The 9,481-nt window shown below is 34.0% G+C and overlaps 1 protein-coding gene and 1 non-coding gene across 8 annotated transcripts; both read right to left on the bottom strand.

Annotated features, from left to right (window-relative positions):
* LOC125187100 (uncharacterized) lies at positions 1-7,750 on the bottom strand. 7 transcript variants are annotated; one of them, XM_089058006.1, is made up of 20 exons: positions 7,632-7,750; positions 7,049-7,124; positions 6,623-6,645; positions 6,331-6,506; positions 5,652-5,765; positions 5,492-5,531; positions 5,160-5,182; positions 4,790-4,885; positions 4,394-4,448; positions 3,417-3,516; positions 2,444-2,666; positions 1,868-2,027; positions 1,752-1,789; positions 1,534-1,618; positions 1,418-1,455; positions 953-1,025; positions 791-871; positions 671-696; positions 532-586; positions 1-436 (listed from the first exon to the last, which is right to left on the bottom strand). In XM_089058006.1, the coding sequence occupies exons 2-19, from the start codon at positions 7,088-7,090 to the stop codon at positions 555-557; spliced, it is 1,425 nt and encodes a 474-aa protein (XP_088914132.1). In that variant the 5' UTR covers positions 7,091-7,124; positions 7,632-7,750; the 3' UTR covers positions 1-436; positions 532-554. The 7 variants fall into 7 exon arrangements, with proteins under 7 accessions (XP_088914132.1, XP_047939578.1, XP_047939576.1 ...); XM_048083621.2 differs by having other exon boundaries at positions 5,097-5,182; XM_048083619.2 differs by having other exon boundaries at positions 5,097-5,182; positions 7,049-7,163; positions 7,632-7,745.
* A 740-nt stretch (positions 7,751-8,490) lies between these two features.
* On the bottom strand, positions 8,491-8,564 carry TRNAI-AAU (transfer RNA isoleucine (anticodon AAU)). Its single transcript has one exon. It is a non-coding gene; the product is annotated as a tRNA-Ile (tRNA).
* Positions 8,565-9,481: the final 917 nt, after the last annotated feature.

A 9,481-nucleotide genomic window follows, 5' to 3' on the forward strand; every position in this document is an offset into this window, starting at 1 on the left:
TGTTACCAATTACATCTAAAATGTAGGAGTATGTGTATTTTGTGAAGTGTTGGATATGCAACTTCAAAGGCTCAATTATTCATAGAAGCAAACACTACTTTGCTACTTTCCATGGAACTGTCTTTCTCCATACGCCATTATTTTACAGCCTTAGATAAAGTGAAACTATTGCATTTTGCTAAATCTTATCCATATAATTTTCTTATGTTGAGATAATGGCTTCAGATAACCAACTAAATAACTAGTGGAGTATTTCAGTCTTCAGAAAGGTGCATTCTAGGAAGTCTTGCTAGATAGTAGTAATTGGTATTGGTAAAGATATACAAAGATATTGTATAAGGATGGATGCTTCCCCTTCTGTAACACACCGGGTTTGGAGATGGCTGACATCCAGTTTAGTATGGAAGTCGAATTAAATGTGCTTGAACAGTTGAACCTGAAAAGAATACCAGGCATCAATGCAGACAAACAACACCACCACTCAACCGATCTAAAAGGGATGAGCAAGAGAAGGAAAGCAAAATCTAGTACTTTGGTTTTTTGTCAAGCTTCAGTTATAATGATTTATTGATCGAAGCACCTCTTCCTGCAGAAAGAAAATCTATTACATTAACAACGATGTTTAACTATTTGCTATAGCTTCAATATGATAAAATAAAACAAGGGCAACCTGCAGTGCAAGAGCAAGATTCTTCGCTGTCATGATTTCAGAATAAGTTAAGAGAATTCAAATCAGTTCAGAGTAAAATGAAAGATGGTAGTACTACAAGCCAAAGGGAAAATCTTGAACCTTGCCAAACTCCTCGATCTCGAGTCTTCTGTCACAGAGTTGTTATCTTTAACATCATTACCGATTTCAATATCAGAATGGCTGTCAGAACAGGGCCAAGCAATGAGTAAATACAAGATAGTACAAGATATTTATGGAGAAGCTCTCTGCAAATTTACTTACCACCTCTTATCTGAGATTCTGATACCATGAAGATCCTTCATAGTAAGATGTTCCGGATAGGGACCAGGTGACTCTGATCATTTTAGAACAGACTATATTTTCATATTCTTCCTCAAGGAAAGAGTAATGTGAAATTATTACAAAAGGCAAGTATTTGCAGAATTATACATGATGTGAATCATTAGAGATAACAGACCCACAACCTTAACCTAGACACTTAAGGCCAAAACGGTGAACTGAAACTTGAGGCTAAAGCGGTGAACTCAATGAACATACTGAACTGCAGCAAATTAGCCCTCCTTTAGGATATCTTATGGCGTTACTAACTGAAGCTGGCACAAGTTCCATTGTTTTTTTATACATGAAGAAAAAAAAATGCAGGCCAGTCATAAAAGCTGTTGCTCGTGAATTTAGAAGGTGGAGAACGATATAAAAGGTACTAAATGTTATCAAAAGGAGTAGCACCTTTCGCATTGTATGTTTCAGGCCTTTTTATGCTGGACCTGTATATGAATCCAATTTGTTAATTGCAGTATTAATCAAATAGTGCAATTTGATAGCAACTAATTCTAGCAGCAGACCTTTTCTTATTTATGTCCCAGGCTTCAAAATCTATGTCCTGCTTCCAGAGGCTTTGAGGACATGTTATGTTGTTACTAACAGAAGCTGGCATAGAAGTTTATTGTTTCTTTAAACTCGAAGGAGAAAAGAATGCAGGCCAGTCATAAAAGCTGTTGCTCATGAATTTAGAAGGTGGAGAACGATATAAAAGGTAAATGATCTGCAAAAGGAGTAGCACCTTTCACACTGTATGTTTGAGGACTTCTTATGCTGGACCTGTATATGAGTCCTATTTGTTAACTAAAGTCTTAATTTAGTAGTGCAATATGATAGCAACTAATTCTAGAAGCAGACCTTTTCTTATTTACATCCCAGCCATTAAAATCCAAGTCCTGCTTCCAGGGGCTTTTGGGAAGATAATAATCATCAAAACCAACATCTCTTCCATCAAAGTTTGTGTAGAATGACTCTTGCTCTTCCAGATCATCAAAGCCATCATCCAAGAAGCTAGGGCCTAGCCGATAGAAAAATAAAAGTGTCAGTCAGATATCACAATCTTTTTAACGCTAAACCATATAATAAAGTTCTCCAAAGTCAAGAATAACTATGATAAAATACATAGACTGATAAAAATATACTAGGAGTAATACATTAGTCTAAGAAACAAAGTGTCATATATGACTTTCCAGAAGTGTAGCGGCTGAATGCCCAACCCAGGTGTAACCCTCTAGTATTTTCATTCAAGATTGCTGTTTTTAGTAAAAATCATACGATGCTGTAATGGGTTATAACAGAATATAGGCAGTACATTCAAAGGCCTATATGATAATTTGGCATGCTGATTTCCATTTAAGTTTTAAATTTCTGATAAATCACACAGTAGCCTAATAATTAAGAAGATTCTATAATATTGCTCAGAGGGACCTCAACCTTCCCAGATTCTTCTGCTGCTGTCTCGTTTGTTATAGAAGAGTTCGTCATTTTCTAAAATCCCATGTATATTGGAGCAGTTCCAATTGTATGAAGAGGGTGCTCTGAAATTTAAGAAGTTCTGCTTTGGATCGGCAGCTGCATTTATCATGTCCCTGGTGCCGAAAGACTGATCTATTGTACCGCTACATGGCGAAAAATCAATATCGTGCATCAAAACATCCTGCACATATCCCAGTTGGTGTATAATTTCAAGTATAACTCCGATAGGTCCATAGGAGAAAGTTAGCACAGGATGCACTACAGAAAAAGATGGGAGTAGAAACAAATGTAATGACATAACAGTAGTAATTTTGGTGATTTATAAGTGGTAATCAGAATCATTTATAAACAATTCTTATGTGTCCATATTTTCCACTCATATTTTTGTTTGCTCCATATGACATGTCTAATGACTAGGCATAAATCACAGGACCCAAACTACTCAACATTGTCATCAAAAAAGGTGCTGGCATGGCCATGTCAGGCACCTTGCATAAACAAGACAGAAAGTTTTAGCCATAGTTGGCTCAAGTCTCAACCATATTTTTGTTTTATGAATACATATCAAACAGCCACAACGGAAACAGGATGGTGAAGACATGATCTGAAGATTAGTTTTAGGTTTAGAGTACCACAAGGCCTAGAGAACGAAAGAAAGCGGCAGATTCATGAGAGATGGAGTGTTATTTGTTTATTCCTTCCTTTTGGTCTTATTTTCTTTCATACTATGATGTGTGATTTTTCTATGAGTTTTTATTCTTTGTAGTATGAACTAATTTGATTTAGATTCTACATTTGACATAGAATATTTCAAGAGCAATGATTTTTCTATTTGTTGCAGTTCATGCAAACTATTTGCATTATTCTTTGTTAATAACCATCAGCCTAAAAAATATCCATCACAAATGAGATGCAGTAAAAATGTTCTTACCAATCTAGACCCTAGGTCATGAAATCCATAATCCAAGTGTTTGGATGTGATAGGTAATCTCACTGCCTTTTTTGGTGGAGAGTAACAGTCCAGAAAGGATCTGTCATCATTAAAAAACAGATGGAGCTGATCAGATTACCATTATGCATACGATGTAGTACTAGGTTTGAGGCCTTGAGGGTACCAAGGAAATGGGCACAAATACAGAGTACTAGATGGACAATATTGTAGTCTTTAGTATTTATAATATGAACTAATGTATATTGCAAGCATGAAGTATATAAGATAATACTTCAACATCATAGTCCTACATCGATTGAATATCATATTAGTTGTCAATTTGGAAGCTGTATATCTGAAAAGGAAGGTGTGGATGCGTGGTGATCCCTCTTAAGAAAATTGTTGAGGCAATATTCATAATTGACTACTCTGGGTACTTAATAGTTGGCAGTTGCAATGTATAAATCATTAGGCACAAGGAAAAAATAATTCAGGAAGGATAATCATCAGTAAATTTATTTTTGGTGGAGACAAAATGTTTAAAGCATGAAACTGTAAGTTTTTCAATATTGTAAAACACCACGTCTCCTGTTATTCCAGACTCCAAATATTATTACAATTGCAAGCAAAGGAGTCAGATATAAAATTTGTGTTTAGATGTTGACGAAACTGAAATATCTGACTCTTGAAAAGCACAAACCAAAAGAAACATTTACATGAGGCAGTCATGTATGAGCCTTACAGTACGAATAAATAAATATAGAAATACAACCTTATTACAACAAAGAAACTCAATTTGATTTAAGGTCTGTGTTCCTATTGACAACTTAATTTATTTATTTCTTTGCTTAAAGTAAATCCTTAAATATAAATCTCAAGAAAATGCACTCAAAGTGGCTAATGTCTTTGCATGTCAAATTTATAAACCATGCATTGTGCATCGTCACCAAACCTGTAAATATGCCAATTCAACTAACCTTCCAGGTATCTTTGGGGAGTGAACTGGAGTTTCTGTGTCCACTTGTCCAAGACCTGAAGTGCAAAAGCAGTCTTTCAATGTGAAACGTGTGCTCATATTCAAGGCTTCAATTAATTTTTCTAAAGCCAATTTACTTTAAATATGAAAGGTAATGAAGGCCCTAACAAATGTACAAGTCCCATAATTCTTACACACTTCAGAAATGCTCAACAACAGAACTAAGTTGCAACCCTAAACCTTTTATTACTGGATTAATTACATAACGAACTATCCTCAAACATATTCCCTGCAATCGGATAAGATTTATTGTACATCTATAATTCAGGCAACATCATCACATGGTCTTTTGGAAATTTATAAGAATAGTTAGAAATCAACACTCAGCGATAAAAACCTTCGACTGAGAATGCGACATGGCCTTCCTGTCGTAATGAATTTTCCTCAGCATTACTGGTTGAGTCATCACCAAGTAAATCGATGACACGTATCTCTGCCGAAATCGAAAAACAAATAAGAATTTTTTAACTTATAACTCAACATACAATCATAAACTCTGCTCCAATCCAGTGATTTATAAGGAAAGGGAGAAATGCAATTCTTAAGAATGATTCACTGGGAAAGGTAGTAGATGTCCTTAAAGTTGGAATGACACACGAGATAGATAAACATAGAAGGAAAGACAATCCCAGATTGGTGCTCACGGTGTGACATGGACAACTTGAAAGAATCCAGGTCACTGAAGTTTCCAGCTAAATTTCCATTACCGTTCTGTAAATGAACTGAGTCCCTGTAAAGTTATGACTATTAAAACTTTCCTCCCAAATTGGAATACTTGATTTTAAATGACAATAGCAGCTTGTGAAAAGACAACAAATGCAGTGCAGAGATACAGCTAATATGTGAAATTTTAATCAATTTTGAGGCCCCACTTCCATGTGTTAAACTTAACCCAGCTTAAAGTTATTGTTTTCTATCTTTAGCATATTAAGAGATTTATAATGAATGGTATCACATTAGAGACTTTAAAGGACAAATCTCACAATAAAATGAGCATTACAGACTTTAAAGGGCAAATTTCACACTGAAATGAGCTTACTTCTTTGGATATTCAGCCTCTGTGCCATTTGATGGAGCCCCTGAAACGAAGAGAGTATTATATACTGACTCTTATGAAACATATGCTATCCACCATTTTAAGCGGCAAATGTGTAGTTTGTCAGATCAAAAGGATGAATTAGTGAAGAACGGAAACATACATTCATTATTCTCAGCTTGATCCACAGAAACGCCATCCCTGGTGAAAATAACTTGAGAAGGGAGTGCATCTTGATCGTTCAGAGAGAAATCAGCATTCTCCAAGTTATCACTTGCTTTTAGGAAGGAGTGGAAATTGATTGTCATATGGAGTAGATAAAATTATATTGGATACTAAATTTTCAAGCTCAGCAGTACCTTATACGACTATGTTGCCACAAAAAAAAAAGATAGAGCAAATCTACATATTTTGTGTATGTTATAAACTATAAGAAACAAAACAATTAGCTCTTAATCTATTGCCTGTGCACTCTACATTGACTAAGATAGCCTCCAAATTTAGCTGATATGAATGAACTGAAAGAAATTGAAAATGTAAAATGTAAACTGGTATTGAAACTCGAAAGATAAAACTGTCCTAAGCCTAACTTTTGGCCCAATATCCCTGGGAGGTTCGATAAGCTTATGCTCTTTTCTACTTTCTTTGATTACAACTCTATATTCAAGAATATATTAAACATATCAGATGACACGCCAGGCTTATAACAGAAGCATGGATCTATGAAATGTTGATATTTTAATCAGAACCGAAAATTTGCAACAACACAGTGCATGAGCGTTTATTATTTTGATCCAAGAAAATTCTGGTTTGCTAGACCTCAAAAGTTACAGAAAAATTACCAGTTGTTGTACTCGTATTGTGTTCCTGAGCTACAGTTGCTAAATTTTGAAGACTAAGAATGTCAAGCGATCTACTATAGTCATAATGCAGAGTGCATGCGCGTTTTCCATCAATGCAGCTCTCTAAACCAGCACACTGCTGCTGCCGTCTCCTTTGCTCAAAATATTGCTTCTGTCTACAAAGTTAGTTAGACATCTATCTCGTGTGGGAAATTTGACAAAATATTGACAACAAGATCATAGGGAAGAATGTAGAAAGAAAGTAAAAATCAAGATAAGTGTACTACTCTACCTTTTATGAGTTGACTTTCTTGACTGCAATTTTCCACCCCATCAATTTAATTAACGTAATGCACAGCACATAAAAAACAAATGTTACATATGTTAAACCAAAGATAAACTATTTATGTGGAACAATTTAAGCAACATTATCCAATCTCCTTGAAGAACCATAACACATGCAAATACACAGAATTTATAGAAAAAGGTAACCGCGGTTTGCCTCAAAAGTAGAATTCAAAACTAAGCAACAAGATTATATAGTAGCCAGAAAATTATGAAGTGAATGAAGCATAATCTCAATCAGAAACCGGACAAGAAAATGTAGCTAAAAACAAATGGTCTCTACCCATAAACTCATTGGTGTTCCCAATTCATGATGTCAAATATTATTAACATAAAATGAAGATTCAATTGCAACTTGCACTTAAAAACTTACTGTTGTCACTTTCCGCCTTGATCCACCCATCCATTGTAACATTTTTTATTGCCAGGTGTAGCAGTCAGTCTTGCCACTATAAAAGGTCAAGAGAAATAGTGACTGGAAGTACCAGCTAGAGATAATGACACAAAATTAATTATGTAAAAACAGTGAATGGAAAATCTGAATATCCAATTGACCTGATTCGTCTTGTTTACTGGAAATTTATTCAATATATGTACATGTGTGTGTAAGTTATATTCGCAAGGAAAATCCTGAACATAAAATTGCAGAAATGTAACATAAGAAAATCCCTAAAATGGATTAGGATCGTCTTATACCACTGCAGACAATTACATATGCGAATATAAAAAATTGAATCAACCATCTCAAACTGCAATTTCCTGCGAAAAACTACAGTAAACATATAAAAACGATGAGAGCGCGTATTGGTACTGTATCAGACTGTATGTAGTGTCAGAGACAATTTTAATACGTTTTTAAGCAGCAAAAGTCCTGCAGCAACCCTTAGAAAAAATCAAATAACAGAAATTCAGTTTTTCTTCACACTCTAACTCGCGAATCGTCGCGAATCGATTACCTTTAATAGTAATCGGCGGCAAAACGGCAACGGAGATGGAGAGGTATGATGAAATCAGCAGTCGTGAAATCGGAAATAGAGAACGATTAACGAGGCTCGAAGCAGCGGGAAAGGAAATTACAAGATTAATGCTCAACGTGGCCATTTTATACTTTACTTTTTTTTGTTAGTTATTTTAAATGAGATATGATTCGTTAAACTTTGTTTTCTTCACAATAATTATGTGTGCAACTGATCAAATGAATTTTAAGAAATACAAATATTCATATGTTTTCAATTTTTATGGAGTATATGTCTTCATTGATAAATCTTTGCGACAGTCATGGAAATATAAACCAAACCAATGATGAGAGTAACAAGAATGCAAGTAATTCAAACTATTCAATCAAATAAATACAGAGCGCCACTATACAATCTATGCACGTAGTTAAATATTTATTCCAACATTGGTAAATTTAATTATCACGTGGTCGAAAATATTAGTGAAAGACTTTGATAATAGACTTGTTTATTGCTAATATTAAATTTGATTTGCTTGCTTTTAATTAATTTGGTATATATTGTTGAATCTTTATACACTTTTGAATAATGTGTATGAGTTTGTTTTTATGTGATGTACTGTGTGCTATGTTTACTAACTCCATTTAGCCTTATTTGATATAATTCAATTTGGGTCAACTTACGTTAAACCTCGTATTATTGTGTACAAAAAATAAGTGTATTTTTGTCGAATTAATTTTGCCAAAATAAAAGGTACTAGTATATTTAAAAATGGTGATACTTGTTCGTAACTATGTCCAAAAAAATAAAGATGGTTTAGAAGCCGAAAAAAGGGCCTATATTTGCGATTAAGAAAAAATGGCCCATGCAGGTTTCGAACCTGCGACCTTCGCGTTATTAGCACGACGCTCTAACCAACTGAGCTAATAGGCCAATTACATTTGTGATTTTTAATGTATTTAACTACTATTTTAACATAACTTAATTCGGTTGATGGTTACCTAAGAATTAAGATGGTAATCAATAGTATTTTATTGCAAAACTTATAAATCAAGCGTGAAATTTCCAATACTTTTTTTTCCCCCAATAGTTATACATGGATGACAGATCAAATTATATATTTTAACAATCTTACACGCTAGTCCATGTTCTTAGGTTTAGTTTTATGGTGATTTTATTGACAATTTCAGTATTAAATTTAAATACTTCGTGATAAATGCTCAATCTTATTATTAAAATACATTCAGACAATTAAACATATCTAGATGCAATATTTTTTTCACTACTCAATAAATTTAACTACCATGTCCATGTGGTCGTGTCATTAAAGAGTAGCAAGTTAGTAGCTTGCACCTCGATAATAGTTATTAATTATGCTCGACTTAATTAGTAAACATTTATACTCTTGATATACAGCTCGACTTCAACCGATGATTATCCCTTTCATTATCCACGTAAATCATCTACTTGCTTCCAATCTAACACATGCAAATTCAGAGATAACTTAGTAGTTAAAAATGACTTAACCAACATAGTTCACTTGTTTGTCCCGCAAACACAAAATAATCTCCGTTCCAATTTGATATCTTATCATGTTCCCTTTCATATCGAAGATACATTCCATATGAATATGATTATACTCTGTTTTTTATTGTTAAACCAACAAATATTTAAAGACTGCGTCACGATAATCTCGAATCCAAGATCATTGATCTTGAGCATTAACCACTCCATGCTAGGCCAAAACACTCACACAATTATACTTCTTTTTTAATACTACTACTATACTAGTTAGATGTAGTTTCAATTAAAACAAAATTAAACTTGAAATTATAATCATATATTAAATA

The sequence above is a fragment of the Salvia hispanica genome, chromosome 5 (genome assembly GCF_029641045.1).
Source record: "Salvia hispanica isolate PSC_SH4W2 chromosome 5, Shi_PSC_v1, whole genome shotgun sequence".
In the NCBI taxonomy this organism is placed as follows: domain Eukaryota; kingdom Viridiplantae; phylum Streptophyta; class Magnoliopsida; order Lamiales; family Lamiaceae; genus Salvia; species Salvia hispanica.

What these genes read in the sequence shown, in the direction of transcription:
- LOC125187100 (XM_048083621.2), bottom strand. Translation starts at nt 7,090, where the DNA reads ATGTTACAATGGATGGGTGGATCAAGGCGGAAAGTGACAACA. An exon ending in GAGGCTGAATATCCAAAGAA is followed by an intron (nt 5,183 to 5,491) that starts GTAAGCTCATTT and finishes ATAACTTTACAG; the next exon opens with GGACTCAGTTCATTTACAGA. An exon ending in ATGACCTAGGGTCTAGATTG is followed by an intron (nt 2,667 to 3,416) that starts GTAAGAACATTT and finishes GGATATGTGCAG; the next exon opens with GATGTTTTGATGCACGATAT.